Source organism: Synchiropus splendidus, chromosome 4 (assembly GCF_027744825.2).
Source record: "Synchiropus splendidus isolate RoL2022-P1 chromosome 4, RoL_Sspl_1.0, whole genome shotgun sequence".
NCBI lineage: Eukaryota > Metazoa > Chordata > Actinopteri > Syngnathiformes > Callionymidae > Synchiropus > Synchiropus splendidus.
The window spans coordinates 6,462,644-6,486,175 of record NC_071337.1 but is presented as its reverse complement, the minus strand read 5'-3'; the positions used below and the strand labels follow the sequence as shown (position 1 = coordinate 6,486,175).

General features: G+C 42.3%; 1 protein-coding gene across 1 annotated transcript; it reads left to right on the top strand.

Annotated features, from left to right (window-relative positions):
* Positions 1–13,411: 13,411 nt before the first annotated feature.
* On the top strand, positions 13,412–22,976 carry sall3b (spalt-like transcription factor 3b). Its single transcript, XM_053862470.1, has 4 exons — positions 13,412–13,750; positions 18,039–20,786; positions 20,993–21,300; positions 22,196–22,976. Exons 1-4 carry the CDS (start codon positions 13,687–13,689, stop codon positions 22,580–22,582), a joined length of 3,507 nt encoding a protein of 1,168 aa, XP_053718445.1. The 5' UTR covers positions 13,412–13,686; the 3' UTR covers positions 22,583–22,976.
* Positions 22,977–23,532: the final 556 nt, after the last annotated feature.

The following is a 23,532-nucleotide window of genomic DNA, read 5'->3' as shown; positions in this document are numbered from 1 at the left end:
ATACAAAAAATTGGGACACCAAGTGACAAAAATGCCTGTCCTGCCACAGACACTGACGTTTGTACTCTACTTCTACTTCTTCAACCATGTCATACAGTGTGTCTCACGAATGATAACCAGACCAAATCTTCAGATTGCCTAACTGTGGTTTCTGAAATTGTATATTACAGTATTAAATTGGAGTCACAGTATTGCCTCAGCAAATTATGCACTTGCATTTTTTCTGACTCACGTTTTTCTCTCTAGTTTATGTACATACTGTACTGGCCTAATACGGGCTGATGGATGAGATGCAGTCAGACCAGGCTGTTCTGTCTGGCTGAAAGCTATGGATACAATATTTATCTCAATATTCATAGCAGATAATGATACAATATGACCATTAGTTTCATGAATTCTACTATTTTTAATGCAAAACAATGCAGAAAGTTGAATGTTTTGTCTGTAAAATTGTGAGTTTGCTGCTTTGTCTATAAGAGAAAGGTGAACATGTCTGGGGAGGGTTTTAAATACTTCAATAATACTACAAGTCAGCTGTAATAAAGTGATTTAGAAATAGAAAACGACTGGATTTGTATGTGTTTATCTGAAGTACCAAGTGAAGTGGAGGAGACTGACTGGAAACACATACAGTAACGTACGTAAGTTCATGTATAAATACGTTTTTGTATTAGTGAGTAATCACTGAATTCACTAGTGGTCGCTTACAAAAACAGATCAAAACAAGCAGAGAGCTGAACTCCGTGACTTTCCAAAGCACAACGTGGACGTCTTTATTTTTTTCTCACCGTGTCTCTGATTTATACAAACAACATGCAAACAATAGCCGCCTTGTTTGCTAAACAGGATAGCCTTAATGGAGACTTATATTTCCAGGATTATATCTGTATTCAGTTGCAAATCATTCGGTGGTGGTGGGGGTCGTTTCAATGCTCTTCCTCTGTCTATGAATAATAGTATCATTTGAATTAAGTGGACACCTGGTGCAGTGGGTGAAGCTCAGAGGCGCACCAGTGACCCGCCAACACTGCCAACTTCCCTTTTTCCCAGCCGGTCCTTATCCGTTCCTCCGCGCCTCCGATTTCATTCCCCCTCCACAAAATGCCACACACTTGTAACTTTAGTCTCCCTTCGGCAAAAACTCCTGAAAGGCGAAGGGTTGGGAGAAAAAAAAACTTTAAGAAAGAGCGGCGCGGAGCGGAGGGAGGGAGAGAAATTCTTATCAATCTCCTCTTAGATTTGAGCGAAGCCATTTGAAAGCTGGGTGTAGCGTTTCAGGGAAAACTTCCAATTAAATACTGTAAAAAGATAAAATGACAGTATCCCGCCGCTGCTATTAAAGACCCCTATTGTTGATATATTGTCCATCAGCCACTGAGCCATGCAAGGAAGGGGACATTTCAGAGGGGATTCTATTTGTATGCGTCCTGCGTCGGCTCCACACACAATCAGGCCTGTATTGCGTTTTGCAAATTTATACCAGGATGTAGGTCTAGAGTTGTCCCCCCCACTCCTCCTCCCGCCCTCCCTTCCCCCGAGGAGGAAAAGAAACTTTTTCATGTAAGTGTCTGCTTTCATGAGCGCAAGTGATGGAGACTCACAAACAAAGCTTTGTTTTCCAAATTCACAGATGTACAAACTCGCCGCACCCCCCCGACTCACATGAATCACCACAACGGAACACTTCCTGAGTGGACCCTCATTAATAACCCGCACCAGAACTTTCTCGCAAGCGTCCTAGATTGGTGGATTCTTGAGCTTTAAAGTAAATAAAACAGCACGTTACGTCTTAGCGTGCTAATCCTTGATAAATGCTAGCGTTACCAGACAACCGGTCACATTCACACTGACACACAATCTGAACACATGGCACAAGGGTCAGGAATAGAACATGGAGGACTCAAGTTGGCTCCCAACCCTGGTTTCATCTGGCCAGGTTTGAGCTAGCTTTCTTTTATCTCTCTGGAAAACACAGAAAGCAGTAGACATGGAGCCATTTTTAAAGATATTTCAAGCCTTTACAATGGTAAAGGCTTCAGTCATTGACTCTTCCCTTTTCATGAGACCTGACTGAAGACTCCCGAGTCAAATCTCAGTATTTGTTGTAACGCTTCATGACAATGACTGCGATTACATGCAGAGACTGCCCGATTAAGCCGCCAAGTCCAATTGCGTCATGTTCTCTTGGTTTATATGCAGTGGAGAAAAAGGCGACGATAGAGGAATGACAGCTCTCTGAAGAGGGGTGGCGCTGTAAGCTCTTGAGTCATTCCGGTTCCAGTGACAGCAGAGGATGAGAACGCGAAGCTGACTGCTAGCAAGTAGCCAACTGATCAGCTAGTTTAACTGAAACGCAATCACAAGAATGATGGATGTCGAGTATCTCAAGAAGAGAGACGCGATTTGGATCACCGGAGTGAGCACTGACTAACTTAGCAACCATGCTAACGGTTGCTAACATGGAGGTAACCAACACATCTCCATATATCAAGTCTTCGAATCTCCTTATGAGAACTGACAGTCAAAACGTCCCGCGAAAAGGATGTTGAAGAAGTACGCACATTTAGAGATCAGCATTGTTACATGTTGCAAGACAGCTGTTGTTAGGTTTGTTTTATAGTCACAGAGGGCATCGACTGAGGGCACACACACAGTTACACTTTTCAAGGGTATATAATGTTATTTGACCATGTTCACATCTGAGAAGCAGTTTACTTCTACTGCGTATCTGAAGCTACTCCGCTACAAGCTAGCTTACTCGAGCTATTAACTGCATTATCCAAGTCGTGTGCCCTGACTAAGAGAATTTTTAATTTCCCTCCAATAGTCTGACTGAGCTGTTTACATGCATTTTAAAAGTCCGAACGTAGCTGGACTAACGCAATAATTCAGGTTTCTGAGTCGTCATGTAACCGTGCTCACTAGCTTCCAACTTCGCGGTTAGGGTTAGGGTTAGAACGTTAGAATCGTATTGTGTTTGGAACATCGTGAACAGTCTCATTGGGAGGAGGAGTGTGTGAGGGGTGCAAACAAAAAAGATTTTGGTCAATATTTCTAACAAGCTCAACACCTGCTCTTGTGAAGTGAAGGCTTTTTATTTTTCGTGGTTGCTGTGATAAACCATGGGTTCGAAAAGATCTGTCTGTTTTGTTCGTCTGTGTCCTGTGATGGACCGATGACCTGATCTGTAGCTGTTGTTTATGGCTTCATCTCCAATAAAGAGTGTTTCAAGGCACCTCACTCTGAGAGGTGCAACATCTCACATGACAAAAGGGGCAATTATCCGCCTAACTCTTTTGTCGATGCAGTTATGACCTGACGGACTTTCGGCTGTCACCGATCGATAGTGCGACGCTTCATGAGACTTGTTGGTCTGATGAACCCTGATATCTTTCAGGGCTCGTCCTGGACCTGTTTTAGCTGCGGCTGCAGCTATGGATTATTTCTCAAGTGGTTGCAGTTGATCAATAATCATCTGTTTGACGACTTTAGCTCACTGACATTAATAGAAAACAGACAGAAAACAACACAAACGAGAGCTACACCTACGTGATATTTTGCTGTATGTGTTGAACGTAAACCCTTTGGGCTTGGGTTTAACTTGGAATACGGACAGTTAAATGGACAAAAACCTCTTTATCAAAAGGCCCTTCTTTTCCATGAACGCATCAGCAGGTTCAGTAGCGACACTGAGTTGCTCAGGGATTTCTCAAAAGCCTCTCATGAGGTGGGACTTTAACCTGACAACAAGGAAACCGGTGCAGATCATGGTAACAAAAGAGCACATCCTTGAAATCACGCGATGTCTGGGAGCGCTTCAAACTCATTGATTTTCCTTCACCAGGCCATCAACAACCGTCATCATGGCTCAGCAGCACGTTCTCAGCGTCGGACCTTGGGTTAATCAAATAAACCCGGCGCGTCAACAGACCGTGACCCTTCAATTGGGCATGACTTTCTGCTCATGCTCCGATGTTGAGTTGCATCATTAATTCCTGGTAGGCCTCATGTGAGGAATGTAACAGCTCGCTATGTGACCTGTTGTTACATTTTTTTAATTTAGCGCCAGTTCCGTGTTTAGCCTGTTGTCCACACCATTGTTGTCACAGTCACTGCAAATGAATCTTTGTGGAACCCAAAGTGGACAGATTTGAAAAAACTGTTTTCCCGCTTTTGTCAACAAAAATGGCGGCCTTGAGGATAGGGTTAACTAACTGCACTAACTGCAAAATTAACAGAAAAATCCTTGTGCTCATACGTAGTTATCATTTCGTGTGTAGTTCTCAGGGTTGTACACAGCACAATCTTTTATGTGTATGGACCAACTTCCGCCAGTTTTCTTTTTGTGCGAGCATTGCAACGCCACATACAGGCTTGGCATATGTACTGCGTACATTTCAGTAGTTAAATGTGCGAGCCCTACATGCTTCCGTCATATGCTTGAAAACAGAATCGGGAAAAAATGTACTACAGTGATCCCTCACTATTTCGCGGTCCACTTTCGGCAGAGTCAGTGTATCGCGGATTTTTACAAGGCTGCCAACTCTCACGCAAATGAGGCTAGTCATAGGCGCTAAAGCTACACTTCATTGCGGTGACGGTTTCATTTTTTTTTTCTGTCCCCAGCTGGACTGGAGAGGATCATAGAGACAGGAAATCGGTGAAAAGTGACATGAACCCAGGAAGAACGTTATAACCAAGCATTGATACGTCTTATCGCAGCCACAGAGAATGTACTAGTTTGCTTGGAGTGTTTGCTAGTAAATTAGTGTCAACTGGATGACTCATGGATTACATGAACAATTCATGATTTCATGAATTGTTGGATTTTGGTGGAGCTCTCTGGTTCCATGTGGAGTACAGAGGAATTCCTCTTTAAGTTTTATGGCTTCTCACCGCTGCTGCTGACCCGCTCTTCACAACTAGCTAAAAACTTGACATTATAAAACACAACATACAAATGAGGCACTAAAATAAATCAATAATTTTGCCATGAACTGAACCATCTATTGACTCAGTCAATAATGTTTTCCTGGTTAAACACGTGATAATATTGACTCAAGATACAACTCTGACATGGAAATGCTGTTTTCTGATGATGTTCAAGGTCTTTTCCTCCCACGTTCAGCGAGAAGCTGGAGATGACACAAAATGAAAAGCACAAGCCATGACTCGTCACTCATCTCTGATATGAACAGAATAACCACAACAGGCTCCTCCTTAAGAAAACGTCCTCTATTTAACTAGGCCAGAGCCACGCTGTTGCGATGCAGACAGTTGGGCCGTAAAATCTGATGGCTGAGCTCAGACTTTTTATGTCGGCAGGAAGTTGCAGATCCTTGTGAAAGTTAAAGCTTTCGCAGTGATCCTCCACAAATAAACCTGTTGTTTTCACGGCCGTAAATCTCCAACGCTACACAAACACTGGCGACAAAGATGAGGGGGAAGAGAGAAAGGACTGACTTTTATGGGAAGCTGTGTAAACCCTTCGTCTGAGTCACAGACCGACACAGCCAGCCGTCATCAGGCAGTCTGCTCAGTGTGCCTTTTGATTTACACAAGATTCATAACTGAGTGTCTGTTATTAATATCATAATAATAATCTATTTTCAGTCCAAATTGGATTTATGCACTTATGCGATTTTAGAGAATTATTTCATCTGTTCCTTAAAGGAAACACTCCTTATTATACTCATTATTTCATTCTAACAATGTATCTTCATTTTTAATAATTCATAATAATTTAAATGATTACAACAATAATTATTATTTTCAACCCAGTGATCAAATCTATTTTTTATAGTACTTTCCAATAAGCACTATTTTGTAAACACTGGCTTGTGGGAGAAAGCTGTCCCTTTTTTATTATACCATGAGAATGCTTTTTTTTTTTTTTTCATCTTTAGTGTGAGGTAAATGCCTTATTTGAAAACAAATATAATTTTCTAAAAAATGTTTCTGTCATTTCTGTCGTTATTTTTGACTTTCACTCATTCATTTCATATTTTTACTGCATTTTTTTTCTTCATTTTTACACTTTCACTATTATATAACCTGCACTGCAGGTGAGAGGGAAACATCATTTCCATGACGTGTGGCATTGACAAAATAAAATCTTGAATCACTTCATTCCAATCAAACGTGCAAATCATACCAATATGAAAAACAATAAAAACTAGACTCAGTTTTACCAGTGGAACTCTCCATTTTGTTTTTTGTTGACATTCATGAGACGTGTTTCTTTCATTTGACATTTTTTGGTTTTCATTTTTCAACATGAATTCTAGCAGATTGAAGGCAAGTGTGTATTATCCAACCAGTGAGTCATAGATGACAGAGTCCCACAGTGCTATCTATCTATCTATCTGTCATCCATCCATCCATCCTTCAATCTATCTATCTATCCATCCATCCATCCATCTATCTATCTATCTATCTATCTACAGGTCTATCTATCTATCTATCTATCTATCTATCTATCTATCTACAGGTCTATCTATCTATCTATCTATCTATCTATCTATCTATCTATCTATCATCCATCCATCCATCCATCCTTCAATCTATCTATCTATCCATCTATCTATCTATCTATCTATCTATCTATCTATCTATCTGTCTGTCTGTCTGTCTGTCTGTCTGTCTGTCTGTCTGTCTCTGTCCGTCCGTCCGTCCGTTCGTCTATCTATCTATCCATCTATCTATCCGTCATCTGTCCATCCATCCATCCATCAATCTAATCCAGATATACTTGCTGTAATGTGAGTCATACTTTTTAAAACATGAAATTTGTCAGATGACAATAACCTAAATCTTATGGTCGGTCGTTTTCACAGTGGTGCAGATGAACACTAACAAATCTCAATATGACTCAATAGCTAAACAAGATGACCTCCACACAAAAGCAGGAGGAAGACGAGTCAATCTGCCTGACAGGGTAGAAAAGCTCTGATTTGTGGTGGTATAAAAGCGTCACATCTCCTCTGCTGTGTTTGGCCACCAGTCAGAAATGACAACTCCTTCGGTAGGACACTGCTTGTCTGCCGCCATGCTCTCTTTTTAACCAAATATATTTCTATAATCTTGACCCAAGGTGTAGCATTTCCTCCTCCACTCCCAGCCTGGATTTAATCTGACACTCGGACACCAACCCTTCAAGGACGTGAGGTAATAATCTGGAGAAAAGTTCTCCATTCACTCTCTGTTACCCAGACTGGAAGATAAAGAGAAAAATCAATACAGAAACGTGGCGCGAGATAAAAGCCACTCGGCCAGTTTGGTGTAGTGAATTAAAGCGATCAGAAATTTCAGGACCCCTCAGCACCCCGGTCTACATAACCCAACACTCCCGTCTCCACGCCATCCATCAACCCGCGCACTCCGCTTTGTTCCCCTTCGATTTCTTTTAGGTCCATTCTCTGTCGGCTTTGTGTTTTGGGATGAAGAGCCCGGCTCCATTCAGGTGCTGTAACCACAGACTGGAACAGCTTCAGCCAATCACAGGTTATTGTAAATACTCATCTGGGATCAGCCTCTTCGGTATAGAAACAACTTCTTTGTGGGAGATATTTATTTTTTACTCAAGAATAATGGTGTTCTTGATTGAGCTCTCTTCAGACATTTGAGTGGTCATCACCTCATGAAGGACACCTGTAGCTCAGGTTTCTTTGTCCATATGAAGCATCCGATTCACTTGAAATTCCAGAACAACCAACCAACTTTATATATATATATATATATATATATATATATATATATATATATATATATATATATATATATATATATATATATATATATATATATATATATACATATTTTATTCACCTTAAATCAAAATGCTCTGTTCTCCTGGAGGACCAGAGATGAGAAGCAGCAGCTGAGACCAGCTGTGGTGTCGGCCACACAGGCGAAAACAGCGCATTTTGAGCGCTTAAAAGTCAATAAAAGATGTGAGGAGTTCATGATTCAAGTTCAGAACATTGCTTCATGAGTCAGTCTCCATGCTGTCTAAGTTTAGAAGTGATCCTCATGCATATTTAAGGTGGGTGCACCACTGACCTTTCTGTGGCACAGATACGTTACATTCCATGTATTGTATGACATTTTCCTGTATATTTTAAAAGGATATTTTTCTCGACATTTTATCACAAATACCTCACAAAAAGTGTCACTTTTCTGATTTTATTCCCTATTTTTACCCATTTTTTTGTCATTTGACTACTAATGTTTTAAATCCATTTATGTTTAAACTTTCTAATAGTAGCTCAGATGCCCTGCGACTGAAAGGTCGTCCGCTCGATATGTTTGTGTCGATTTGTTCCCGACACTAACTTGGTTCAGCTGACGCGCTACATCGCAGTCTACTGCCGTCACTGTGTGTGTGTGAATGACTGACATGAGCACAGAAATATGAGCAAGAGCCATCTCCCATATTGGTATTGCTAGTCAACTTTAACTATCTACAAGTGAAGTGTACCAAATGTTACAACAAATGGATGAACTCAGGAGCACATGTATGTCTTCCTTTTTACCCAGAAATAAAAACCAATGTGACAATGAGCCACGAAGCCCTTGGTCGTGAATGAAAACCGAAGGCTTGACAGCGATTCTGCCTCTCTATCTCCGGATGCTCTCCAAATCTCAGCAACATCAGGCTGGTGCTGAAAACCCAGGCGGCGCGTGAGGCCCTGCTAGATATATTTCAAAAGAGGTCATGGACATATTTCACCCTTTCATGACCGGGGTGTCGTCACGTATTAATTAAAATCCAAATAGCAGGTATCGATTGTGTTATCAGGCCAGCGCAGCCAGCAGCCGGAGTATTGATCCGGCCTCTGATTTACGATCATTTCCAGGGAAAATCCCTTTGTGTGATTATATGAGGAAACAGAGCGGCGTGAGCGTAATTCTTTTAGATCTATTGTGTAGCAGAGCTGGGGGGCTAACGGACCACCACCCTGGAGGCCCCCGCTGGAGTCATATTTTCAGCTGTTATGATCCCGTGGAATCATCCATCAAATACACGAAGAGGCTCCCTCTCATCTTGTGGCTTTCAACCTTCCACTGCTGCGGCTGTTGACCCCCACTGTTCATTTTGACACCTGAACTCGCCTTTTTTTGACGTGGGATTTGACCAGACGTGTGGCCCCCCTAGGGCCAATACTAGCTGCCGACATCAAAGAGCCGACATTATGCAACACAGCATTACACCTTCAGAAAGTTAGTCCGAAATTCACCTGCATGGACTGGTTTGGTTCGTGGCTGATGGTGTGGGCATCACTTTTTAAATGGTCAGGTGTTCAGTGTGTCTTGTGATCAGAGGGAACATTTGAGGTTCACATGTATTTCAGCCTCCAACTGACTCCCAATAGCCAAACAAAGGGGGATTTGTTTACAGATCATGTCCTTGGGTTACTCGAGGACTTGACAGCATGACAGAGATCAATGAGTCTCCTGGACAAATCCATAAGTCGCAGTAGCTAGTTGTATCGTCAGATATGCCTTCTGACCCCACAAAACGTAGCAACTGGGTACACAGTGCTTTCATATCTTCTAGCAACTTTTTAAAAACAACAACTACAAAAGCAGTGCTGGAATTCTCCCCAGTACTTTTTTTTCTCAGTGCCCTCCCCTTCTGCAGCCCCTCCAGCCGTCTGGTCCTCTGCTAACAAAAAGTGGGGGCATCACCTGCGAAGGCAGCTGACCAGCGACTGAAAGAAACACAACTCTCCTGTTTTCTCCTTAAACTGGCTCGAAAATCAAACCGATAACACTGACACATTCTCATGACGTAATGCATAGATGTTACCAAACATCGAAGGCGTGTTAGGCTTTCAATTGAAGCGAAAGTTCTACCTTCCACTGCTGATTCTGATGCCATGGGCAGTGTGTGGCATAAAAGAAAGTCAGGGTTCGGGCAAGCCAAGGGATGGTGCTCCTTTCATTCTGTATCATTTATTGTGTCACTATGAAGCCTCTCAATTTACACACAGAGCAAGGAGACTGCAGTCACGGTGACGTAACTAACTTAGTAAGGAGCCATATTAGAGTCTATATAGTGGCTTCCAAAGCAGTTTAGTGAGGAGAGCTTCCCTCCCGCTGGTGGCTGGAAACGGTTTAACTACATTGAAACTCCTGTGTCAACATGCAACACGGAAAGTTGGATAGGACAAAAAAATCCACTTGCAAACAATGATACATTATGTGATGGGCCTGAGAATGGGTTGATATCCCCCCTGCGTTTGTTACTTCTGCGCTTCAATGCTGACATGGTTGACACAAAATATCGCTTTTGATGATGACTTCAGTGCATGCGCTTCATGTACACAGTACACAGTACATGCTAACCATCAACAGGGCATGCATGCCATGTTACGTTAGCTAAACAACCTGAAAATGCAAACAGAGACGTAGGTGAGGACAGGCGACAAGGAACCTGCAAACGCGTCAGATGAGTGCATCGCAATATTTCAGCAGTCCTCCTGAATTGATGACGAAATAGCACTGTCATCTGGAGTAAAAAAAACATCAGAAATCTCCCCCTAAACTGGAAAAATCTCAGTCATGGGGATCAAAATCTTCATGCTGCTAAAGCGCTTGGGATACCCTCAGTTTCCAACCATGCACCAGAAAGAGACCAATTCAGAAGCACAAGAGAGACTCGCAAAGCACAAGTTTACAATAGAAAATTATTTTCTAATACAGAATCAAACAAGAACTTTACATGCATTGATACATGCGCACCACAGTTCCTGGACTCTCGCAATCCATCTTGGGAGGAACACTTTAGGTCATTTTAGAGAGCACTACAATACTACGCACTGGCTTGGCATGTGAACTACATTTCTCACAGCAGTGAAAGATATAGAAAGTAAAACATTGTGACCTCAGTAAGTACTTCAGAGTCGTTGTCCAATCTTGACCCTTTAGGATGAAGTTGCTTTGGGGAGCCTTTACTCACATATTCCCATGCATTTTCTTATATACGATATAGACATGACGGCCAAGTAGCCACTGCATGAGCAAGTGTCGAATTCAGTGACCACTGCTGAGGGTAGACTGAGCATCTTAAGTCTTTGCGCCTGCTCTTTTTAGGAAAAGTAGGTGAGAGGAAGTTTTGAAGGGACAGCTTGGGTTAGGAGGAAATCTTTTGGATCCCTCACTCTCCTGTCTCCTTGACCTCCTGAACTCATGATGATATGTGAAAGCAGAGGGGGGGTAGACTTCAGAAAGGAGAGTCTAGCTCTTGTTTTTAGTGCCTTAACTCTGGATTCAGTTTGTGTGTATAACACATCAACAAATTTACCTCACAGTGGGGTAAACTGTGATGATTCATCACAGTGTGAACTACTTGTGTCCACTCTGCTCTCCTTCAGATCCTTCAATAAATCAGTCAGCTGAGGTGTAAACGCACCCATGGTTTATGTCAACAAAGCAGAGCCAAAGATAAAAGGTCCTGTTGAATCGTGGGTTGCAAAATAATACAAAAAAAAAGGTGCATTCAGTTGACCAGGTTTAAATGGAGTCATAGCAAATTGAAATATTGATACTCAGAACTTGATGATGAAATAATCCTGCTCACTTTTGTATCATAAATCATGAAACGTTATTGAAATTGATAAGAATTGAAGACCAGCCATGTCAAACAATATCGTGTAGCAGATGTTATTAAGGTGGACGAGAGCAATGGTCTATAAAACACAATTAACCAGCCTGTTCATTCAGCAGTTCCTCCACGGACGGATGATTAAATTCAAGTGGTGCTTCGAGTCAGATCCTGGTTTGATTCTGTGAGCCGACACTGGTTCGGAAGAATCAATAACACATCAAGGAGGGTTGTGTTTCTAGATAAGCGGCGGTGGCTATTCATCATAAGAGTGTGGAAACCTGATAGAAATGATATTCGGGCAGCAGAGGGGTCGGCTTATCTCCTCACAGCAGAGGAGAGCCCGTGATCAATAGCTGTGGACTCGCTATTATCAACAGCTGATTTTGTCTCCACCCCCACAGCATCTTTTAGTGGCACGTAATTACAAGTTTTGGGACCCGTGTGGGGAGGAGAGGGTCACAGCTCTGGTGAAGGGGCGCTACACTACATCATTACTCTGTCATTAAACCGCTAAACCTGGAGCTTCCCGTGAAACAAATCCACCTGAAAACACATGAGTTCGTAACAACATGTTGAGCTGTTGTCTGCGCTAGCTGTGTTTAGCTAGCTTTTAGTCATTAGCTGCGGCTAGCAGCATTTAGCTCGCTACTTCTTCCAGTTGTGGGAGAATTCTCACCACCCCGGGTACGTAATACAAGATGGCTTCCCCAAACGCAAACTGGAAGTAGAAGTTTTTAATCATTGTAACACCCAGACAGAAACAAACATATTCTATAAATTTGTTTCAACCGGCTGCAAACGGAGCATATTCATCGAGACGTTGCATATACGTGTGAAAAATATCTTTGATGGATGTCACTATCTTCTTTTCCAACTTCGATAACCGGAACACAGTGATCTTCACTGTGACTTAATTCAGAGGTAACTGGAACACAGCAAGAGACGCAGACTGAACTGTTGTTTCAGAACCAACAAAATATGATCTCAAGTCTAGAAAATTACCCAATATTTGAGTTATATTATTTTTGCATTTACTTGCATTAGATATCTTTGTCTTGTACGTTACTGCTTTGCTATTTTAAAAGTTTAAGATTTTTTTTATATCATTTTATTTATATGTTCATCTGTTTTCATGTCAATAAAAAAACAATTTATTTTCTAAATTATTTTATGTTATGTTTTTTTGAGTCATTTTTAAACAGACAATCGGTTTGAGTATCTTCCTGGATATACAGTATGTATGACAACCATTGTCACAAACACAGCTTTAAATAGTAAAGTTCAAGTTTTATTCTTTGATTTTGATCACTACTACCCCACAGTTGACAAGTTAATATTTACTAAAGGGGAAGTTGCATCAGTGAACAGTCAAGACATTTGATTTCGAGCACTCAAAAAACAAAAAACAAACAAACAAAAGGGACCCTTTAGCAGTATAGCAGTTGAACTTAAGTGTATTTCTCCTTCTATATTGTTTTGTTTGTTTTCATTCTGAGAAAAACACGGTTCGTTTTTGTTTAAAAGTGAAATAGTATTTGCTTTCAGTTGCTAAGTACTGGTTTTGTCACATACTTTCTCCCAGTTAAAGTTCTTTCTGAATTAAAAATGACCTTCAGCCACCCAGTTGTGGGAGGTGGTGACCAAGCGGAGGCTCCTGCACCTCCTGCGGTCTCCTGGCAGCAACCTATCGCAGCCGGGCGCAGAGGACAACCTCGTGAATCGACCGGAGGCGGAGGCAACAACCAAGACACAGCAGAGCCCGCGACACTCGGAAGCCTCACTTTCCTCTGATGGTTTGTGGACCAGGACTACTTTGTTTGTGGAGTAAACGTGCCGCCGAGCGTCGGGACTTACACGTTTTGAGGAGGAGTAGCAAACTTTCAGAGCGGTTATCTCCATCCCTCATCTGAGCGCGAGAGCACCGCCACGGACCAGATCCTTCCTCCATCATCATCATCAAGTTGACATGCGCAATCCGCACGCGGGCATCCACACACGTAGCCGCGCGCGTATTTCAGCGACCCCGCTCTCGCTCGAGTCCCTCACACGCGCCTGGTGGATGGTTCCGCGCCGACATGTCCCGGAGGAAACAAGCCCAGCCTCGGCAGCACTGGTCCGGCCAAGAGGAGCGCCAAGACGGTGCGTATCCAGGACCCACGCAAACAGTTGTGGTAACTTTTTACCGACTGAACTTTGGTTTCTGTTTCACTGGAAACAACTCATTGTTTCTTTTTCCAACATTTTAAACTTTAATAATACAACTTTTACTCCAATAACACTCATGAAGAATAAAGTAAATCTTGAAATATCGAATACAGCTTAAAATACGCATAAGAAAGTAAACAATGAATTGAAAAACAACTATCTTTTTTTTATCTCGTTGTTTGAATTATTTATTTTGTTTATTCAACACAGCTTTTTTCTTTTTATTAATGAAACGGATGTTTTGAAAAAATGTTTTAGCAGTACAATAAATTGGAAATGCAAAAATGAAAAATATTGAATCCCGATTATTAGAACTGTTGCATTTTGTAGACAATAAGCACAAATCGCAGATGAAAGTTAAAATAAAACCACATTGAGTGACTGTCTAAATGTTTCATATGAAGCATAGATCAAATGTTCATTTTGTATTTTTTGTTCACCATTAATGTTTTAATGCAAAGATTATAGTGGGATTGTTGTACTCAAGATGTTTTTTCTTCAGTTTTACGTAAGTGTTTTAAAAAGTTAAAGCTGAAAATAAATAAACCAGCTAAACTGCCTTTTCTATAGAACGTAACACAGTAAATCGTATAAATAATCTATTTCTTTATGGGTTTATGGGTTAGTGGAGGAACTAAGTTCATTGTGAAGAGTGGAATTATATGATCAAACAAATCTCATTCATCTGAAAACTGCTGACCACTGTGAAGCTCTGTAATAACTTTGCCAGTTATTTTGATAGGCCAACTTATAATGGCAAATGTGAGGCCTCTGAAATCCACTGTGGTTATTTTGGTCCTAACAATAAGCATCATTATAAACCAGGCATATGAAAGTAAAAGAACCTGTTTTAACTGCTGCCATCAAATTTAATTTTAATTTATTTCAGACGTCAGTTGTGTGGTTTCCTCTTAACATGTTTCACTCAAGGGTTTCTGACATTTAATATTCAATCTATCAATTTCGGTCTCCTCCGTGGACGCTGATGTTACTTGAACTGTCTCATTACCAGACACAAGGGATACTGTATCTGCACCAAGATTTTTCCCCTCAGAAGTTTGTGTTCCTTATTGAATAATTCTAATACAATTATGCGTTTTCTGTAATAGAAATCTGCACTGTCTTCATGTGCGACAATCTGTTAAAGTAGTATGAAATTTCGCCATCACATCCATGGATCGTATAACTGCTGTCTGCTAATCGGGAAGAATCAAATTTAACACTGCGTTTGGTGTCGTATATAACGCAAGCTCATCTTATTTTCTTTGCTTTACCTTTTACTAGGAATGACTTAATTTGATTCTGTACTGCAGGATAATTTGTATTAGTGTGGAAGACTCTCCTCCGCATTGATGATTTTATTAAAATTAAATGCTCAAGCGATAAAGTGAGTTATCTATCTATCTGTCTATCTATCTATCTCCATTTTAACTGTCATTGTATGTCATATTTTTAGAAAAACTAGCTTCAACTAGTCAGGTTGAGGTAGACGTTTCAGGTAGAATTTAGTAAAAGAGAAACCAAACAATCCTATGATGTTACCGTCTATGTCCAACTGAAGGCTGGGGGTCCCTAAATGGCCCATCAATTCATTTTTTTGTGGTCTGGATGATCTTGATAATTAAGCCAACACTGCTTTTTGAGTTTTTTTTTTTTTTTTCTAAAACTCTTATCTTATATATAAATATGCTCCTTTTATCTTATTATATTTTATGTTTTATTTTATTAATTTGATCTACATTGTATTTACAGATACAAGGCACATTATAGGAAGGTAGTTTTTAAATATAATATACTATAATATAATATAATATAATATAATATAATATAATATTTCCATTCGAGGAACAAAATATTGCCATAAGCATGACTCTTATAAAAATAATCTGTGAAAAAGAAACAAGGGGGAAAAATAATAATGGGCTAGAGTCTGGAAAGCAATGGATGATGAAAAGCGTATCTTAAATATCAGTAGTTTTGCTCATGAGGGCCACATAAATACAGGTAAAGGGTTGCATGTGGACTCCGGGCTGCGCTCTGTCCATGTCTTGGTAAACACATGTTGATAATGCAGTGCAAGGCGTCTGGCCTGAGAGGCCGTGCCGTTCTTTAGACGCGTCAGATGGCTCGGGGTCGGCCTTTGATACAGCGAGCTGACTTAACCTTTGCCACCAGCACCCAGCGAGGGCCAAGTGCTCCGTGTCTACATCATATAATTAGTGCATCGGAACAGTTGACCCCTGCAGGTCAGCCCGAGAGGCCTCGGCGAGGAGCTTAGCGTCGCTTTGCTGTTCAGCTGACAATTCTGTGCCAAACCACACAGCGCGGAAAACGGACATAAATCTGTTTCTACTACCCACACGGATGGAGTGAATAACCAGGGTGCAAATTTTAAACAAACTTCAATCCGGACTGTTTTTTTTGGGCTGACGTTCAAAGCTCGCGATTCAATCTTTTCACTGTTTTCTCTGGACGTGCATGGATACAATCCTCGGCTAGAACAGTGAGGCTGTTTTCATTCTCATGTTTGCTTCAGACCACCCACTTGGTGAGACAGTCACTCTGATGATTCAAGTCCATTTCAACCCATCGCATCTGATTCTTTGAAATGAAAAGTTGTGTATTTGTGCTTCACAAAATAAAAAATAAATAAACTGCTGTTGCTGGGTGGTGAGATTCGATCTGAGATTAGTACACAGTAACAAATCTTAAAATTATGTCCGGAGTCAAATCAAAAGTCCAAACTATTATCCCTCTGTTATCTGGTTCTCCACAAAGTTGTTTCATCTCCGCAAAGGAAACTAAGGTTGCAATTCATCTGGATAGCCTCAACTCCTGGTTTGAACATGCAAATGAACAAGAAGCACTATGAGGTTACGAATTTAAACAGGTTTATTTTAAACAGGTTTAAAACCAGGACTTATCAACTACGTCGGTCCAACAGCCAGAAATGATCCAGGCAGACGCTACAAGTGTCACATGCCAATTCTTCTTGCATGTAACATGTGTTGGCATTGCTAGCTCTTGCTGTCAATGTATATGTAAACTCACAATTATCATGTCAAACTAAATACACATTGATAAAATAGTTCATAGATCATATTGTTTTGTTTTGAAACTGGGTGAGTGGGTAAATGTGTTTGGAAAGAGGACAGTCTGAGTGAGACATAAGAACACTGAGTTCTTAAATCTATTTGACGGAAGTATTTGTTAAACTTAAAATGTGTTGTGTTCAGAGTTTGGAGCATGCATTGGTTACGTTGTCCACTGTATTTAAAAGCAATATTCTTCTGTACTTCTGTAGTGTTGTTTCTATGACAATTTAAATCTATGTGATTTCAATTTAAATCTATGTGATTTAAATTTAAATCTATGTGATTTAAATTTAAATCTATGTGATTTAAATGGTCAGGCCATCGTTGGTGCACCGGCCTGAAGGTGTCTTTATATAGTTTAGCTTGTATTTACTCCCATAAAAGCACAACCAGCTATGCTGCTAGTGGGTTGGCTGGAGACTCTTGCCGGGCTGGATGTGGCCCACGGGCCAGCAGTTGATGATCCCTGTATTAAACAATGAAATAAAGGAACATTCCACCATTTTTTATTTCATTCAGGTTGAAGGTATTTTCTTCGTGGTCTCCCTGCACGTTCCTCTTATCTCAATGAACAACCGCCATTGTTTTTCTGGTCGAATAGACTATAGAATGTTTAAGGACGACTTTGAGTTGTATATCGGGTTGAACTTCACTGCGACTTTTTGGAGTGTATGATTTTCTATTGATTTATTGCACATTTCTCCATCTGGTAGTGCTGTCTGTTTCCTAATGGAGCAAATCCTGAACAGATGAATCGATGCTGCGATGCTGATGTGAACAATATTTTTTGCTTGTGCATTACATACTGTAGTAATTAGAGTTTCACTTTTTTTTAAGTGTGTAATTCTGTGCTCAGTCACCGTAATTTAATCAGGGATTAAGGATGTACAGCCTAGTAAAGTTATAAGGAATTCAGAAAGAACTTGCTCTTCATAAAGATTCTGCAAAGAGAGGCTTTGAATTTGTGTGAGATCTGACCCTCTGAAATATACGCCACGTGAAAGCATGGCCTGGCAACAGATTGGTCATCCTGTTGTTGACATTTTTAAAAAGCTATTTTGCTTTGGATGAAAGAGCTGCGTCTCACACTCTCATTTTCTTAACATGATCTTGTTGTCTGATTTCAGACTCTCTGGAAGGCATGGACCAAAATGAGCCCCCTGAGTTTGATGGTTCGACCAGCAGCGAGGAGACACACGTTTGCGACAAATGCTGTGCTGAGTTTTTCACATGGACTGAGCTGCGAGAGCACCAAAACATCTGCACCGAAGATCAGTTGGTGCTGATTGTCAAAGAGAATAACGGAACGAAGGAATCCCCGACGAGATCTTTTTCACGGCCGAGTCTTGCTTCCAGCGATGCGTCTGCCGCAGAGTCATTGGATGGCTGCTTCGACCTGGAAGACAACGACGATGAAAGCTTGGCAAATTTGGAGGACGGAGGAGAGTTGGAGGAATCTATGGAAAGTGAACTTTGTCCAAAGGAGAAGACCAAGGAGGCCTCCAGTTTACAGCAGTCGGATCCAAGTGAGTCCTTACCTCCACTGCTTGTCGCGTCGCCTGGCTACGCCATGCCGAGTACAAACGTGACCCTGGAGATCCTCCACAGCACCAGCGTGGCTGTTGCTCAGTTTTCCCAGGGGATCAAAAACAGCAAAGCAGGAGGGAAAGGCGCTGCTGCTGCCATCCCAGTCATCCTGGAACACTTGTTAGCCCTACAACAGCAGCAGGTCCACCAATTACAGCTCATTGAACAGATCTGCAACCAGGTATCGATCATCAACAAGCAACCAACAGAGGGAGCAATCAACCCCCCACCCAGGTCTCTGGGTCTAAATCCTTTCGCTAGCGTTATCTCGCATCCCATTTTGCCTCTGTCCGCTACGATTCCTTCCGTGGTCAATGGACACGCTGCTCTTTCTTCAATGTCCGACAAGATACAAAACCCTCCAGCACAGACTGTTTGTGGTCAGTCCTCTTTTAAGAAAACCACAGGTACCTCAGAGATAGCAGCTTCATCGCCTTCCAACAGCAGCACCACGGTGTCGACATTATTACCTCCTTACACAGGCTCACACTCCACCAGCAGCACCCCAACACTGAGCTCCACCAGCCCTCTCTCCTACGGCCACAGCGGTCTTATGAGCTCCTCTCCTAATCTACCGTTTCTACCTCAGAGCCCCCCCAGCAGTGTCATTTTCCCGAACCCCTTAGCCAGCATCGCAGCTACCGCCAACGCACTTGACCCACTCGCAGCCTTCATGAAGAACCGGAGAGGAAAGCTGCAGAACGTGTCCTTGTTTGAGACTAAGCCCAGCCAAGAGGAGCCCTTCTTCAAGCATAAATGCAGGTTCTGTGCCAAAGTGTTTGGCAGCGACAGCGCTCTGCAGATCCACCTGCGCTCACATACAGGAGAGCGTCCGTTCAAATGCAACATCTGTGGCAACCGCTTTTCCACAAAGGGGAACTTAAAAGTACACTTCCAGAGGCACAAAGAGAAGTACCCTCATGTGCAGATGAATCCTTACCCAGTGCCAGAGTATCTTGACAGTGTGCCAACAACCACTGGAATCCCATACGGAATGTCCGTCCCCCCTGAAAAACCTGTCTCGACTTGGATAGATAGCAAACCTGTTGGTACAACGCTACCTGCATCTGTAGGTCTTCCACTATCGTCTGCCATGAGTAGTACCAGAAGCTCAAATGTCTCTCTCAGTGGGTGTTTATCGCCACCCAGGCAGGCACCCGAATCCTCACCATTATCACCTAGCCAGAAAGGTAGCGATGCAAGTTTCCATTTCAGCCAACAAAACTCCACCATGAGACTGAAAGTTGTCTCTAAAACGGAAGCATCCAGCGCCACTACTCCATCAACAGAGCCCATTGGCTCTCAGTCTCCACCGCTGTCTCTGAAGTCAGAGGAAACAAAACCCGCTGGCTTCCTGGAGTCTATGCAAACTTCCGAAACCTCAAAGCTTCAGCAGTTTGTTGAGAATATTGACAAAAAAATAACAGACCCAAATCAGTGCGTTCTCTGTCACCGCGTCCTCAGCTGTCAAAGTGCGCTCAAGATGCACTATCGAATTCACACAGGCGAGCGGCCTTTCAAATGTAAGGTGTGCGGCCGAGCTTTCACCACCAAAGGCAACCTGAAGACTCACATTAGTGTTCACAGAGATGACAGCGCTGTTCAGGTGCAACACTCCTGTCCCATTTGCCAAAAGAAGTTCACTAACGCCCTGGTACTCCAGCAACATATCCGTATGCACATGGCCAGCCAGGCTTCAGGCCCATTCCCAGATGATGGTCAGCAGGACACCTGCGCTGAGAAAACCAGCCTCAGCAGCAATGACAATGATCTCATGGATGATCTCTCTATTGACGGCGACAATATTGAAGGAGTCGATGAAGAGAATGATGCTGAGGATTTTTCAACACCTGGTGTTTTGACCTCCACAAGTAATTCATTTGAGACTCAAACAAAGCTTGTTGATTCTAAAGTTAGTCTGCAACACCGCTTTGGTAAAACCTTCGCTAGTGCACCTACAGATCCAAACATGATGCACATCTCTTCCTCTGACAAAAAAGAGGGAGCACTCAGCACAAGCAGCCCAGATGCCTTCAGCTCCTCCTGCCCCTCTCACGAATCCCTTGCTCAGCATATTTCTGAGAGCATGACATCCAAGTCCCCAATGGGAGACTGCAGACTTGACTATGGCGCAGCCTTGGTTGCTTCGGTGAAGAGAGAAGAAACAGAATTCCCAACAATCGTCCCGGCAGCTGCAGCTACCCAGGAGCTGAAGGGAACACTAACTGCCAAATTACGCGTTAAAGAAGAGAATCCTTTCAGCCTGTCATCCTCAGCGGGAGAAAGAGGTGAGTCTGTTTGGCCAACTGGTCTACCTCCCTCTCAAGCCCTGTTCTACAGCCCCTGCTCATGTTTAACTGCATGTCAAGGCACCCAAACTATCCCCCCGGATGTGATCTAATCTCCTAAACCATATTCATATGTGTGCGTCCGAAATATCTTCCAGCTATACAGCAAAACATTCAATGAGTGTCCTTTTTCTTTTTACCCGCAGGTCAAGGTTGCTACCCGACTGACACCGGCAAAGCCGAGGTGAATGGTCACTCAAACTCCGAAAACATGTACCCAGCTTTCAGTGTCCAGATCCCACCTGCGTATCCATCGGTCCCCAGCTCAGAAATAACGTCACTCCTGGGCCCGGCGCCTTCCCGGCGGACGCCAAAGCAGCACAACTGCAACGTTTGTGGGAAGAACTTCTCGTCAGCCAGTGCCCTTCAGATCCATGAGCGCACACACACTGGAGAAAAACCTTTCGTGTGCTCCATCTGTGGTCGAGCTTTCACCACAAAAGGCAACCTGAAGGTAGAGTTTTTTAAATTTCTTCTGTAGAAAAAAGGTGTGTGGCCTAAGTAGAACATGTTTTGAGGTTACTCTTTTTTATTTGTTGTAGTATTTATGTGGAAATTGATTTACATTGTTCAAAAACTTCATGGGTTTATAGTATGGTGGAAAGCAGAGGTAAAAGTCAGAGAGTCTGACTTGAAAATACAGAGGTCGACTTAGGTAGAGGTAGCAAAGAATGACAAGCTGAGTATATCAGAAGGGCATTTGGAGAAGTTGGTGTGGAAAAGTTAGGGGGGACAGCTGGTTTGGACACATGAAGAGGAGAGACGTTTGAATTAAAAATGTCGGAAATGAAAAATAGGAAGGCAACCGAGAGGTTCCTGGATGGGGATGTGAAGAAGACAGGTGAAACTAGAAGACAATCATGAGAGATAAAGATAGAGGTCATGAGCTGTGGGTCGTGACCGAAAGAACGAGATCCTGGATACAAGCGGCTCAAATGAGTTTTCTCTGACGGGTGGCTAGGGATAGGGTGAGGAGCTCTGTCACTTGGGAGAGACTCGGAGTGGACTGCTGCTTCTCTGAGTTGAGAGGAGTCAGTTGAGGTGGTTCGGGCATCTCATGAGGACGCCCCCTGGAGGCTTCCCTTTGGAGGCGTTTCAGGCACGGCCAGCTCGGAGGTGATGTTGGTGGATGTTGCCTGAGAGAAGGGCATTTGGAGCGACCTTTTGAAGCTGCTGCCCCGGCGACCCAGCAACGGAAAAACAGTTGGATGGACTTGCTGTGGCCAAAAACAAAGAAGAAAGGAATTGGAATTGTTTGGAGAATGTTTAGGATCTGTTTGGAAGTTGCTGCTCATGTCTATTTTTTCGATATTGAATGCACCAGTTTGAGATAATGCCTTTCTCTCCAGGTTCATATGGGAATCCACATGTGGAATAATGCGCCAGCGCGAAGAGGCCGTCGACTATCTGTGGACAACCCGATGGCCTTCCTCGGAGGAGAGGTGCTGAAGTTTGGAGAGATATTCCAGAAGGACCTAGCTGCCAGAGCAATGAACGTGGACGCAGGATTTTGGAATCGATACGCGACAGCTATTACTAACAGCCTGTCCATGAAGAATAATGAAATCTCAGTGATTCAGAACAGAGGTATCTCTTCACTTCACCCGGTGACGGCCGGCATGGACCGAATGAACACATCAGGAAGTCCCAATCTGGGCAAAAACGGGATGGACCTGGGGAACAGTAGACACTTCTCAATGCTAATAGATGACAGTAAGGAAATTGGAATCAATTAGCTGAACTCGCCACAGATCCTGGAGATCTAAATGAACTGGAACACTTATGCAAACACATTGGACTTCTTGTAAACCCTTGTTCAATAGTATATGTGGTGTGTAGAGGTTAAAAGAAAGACTTTGTTTGAAGCATTGCTCTGGATGTTTTTTTGGATGGATATTTTCTTTTGTTTAAGCAAACAATACCTGTGTCCCAGAGAATTCCTATGTTGCTTGAAGCACTCTGAACAACAGAAAAAAGACTATTTAATCTACAAAATATTCACTTTATCTATTTTTAGCTTCTTCATGCTGCCCAGGAAGTGCAAAGCACAATATGTCCATGATTTCGAGTCCTAACCTGTTTTGTGTCGAATGTTCAAAGTCTGATTCCATGGTGAGAGAAATAAAAATAAACAGAAGAAACTGTGTCCATTGTCATTTTACAAAGCTCTTTAGTACACCTACAAATGCTTGACATCAATCCACAATCTGAATCTATGTTCCATACTATTAGCGCAGCAGTTTCTCTCCCATTTTTTTAACCATTCTGCTGACTTCAATTCAAAATGACATCTTGTCATCAGCACTGTTTCTTCAATTCTCTGTCCTAATGTCAACTAGTATCAATGACCTAACCTTAAGCTGAGTATATCAGAGAGGCATGTAAAGAAGTTTAACTCTAAGAGAGTTTTCTGCATTAAATCAGTCCTACTCTTTGCACATGCCCTGTACTCTACAGTTACTCTACTGTACTCAAAATATGTCGCCTTGAAACACAGACTGTCTGTTTGTTCCTTTTTCTTTTTGCGTGTGCAGCTTTCTTTCTGTCTTTTCCCCTGCTTTTATTTATTCCCGAAGTTTGTTACTGTTACTAAACAGTTCCTCGCTTCGACATCAGTGCAGCTTGACCTGACTGGGTTTGGTTCCAGAGAGGCTTGGTGGAGTTTGTATGTTCTCCCTGGACTAGT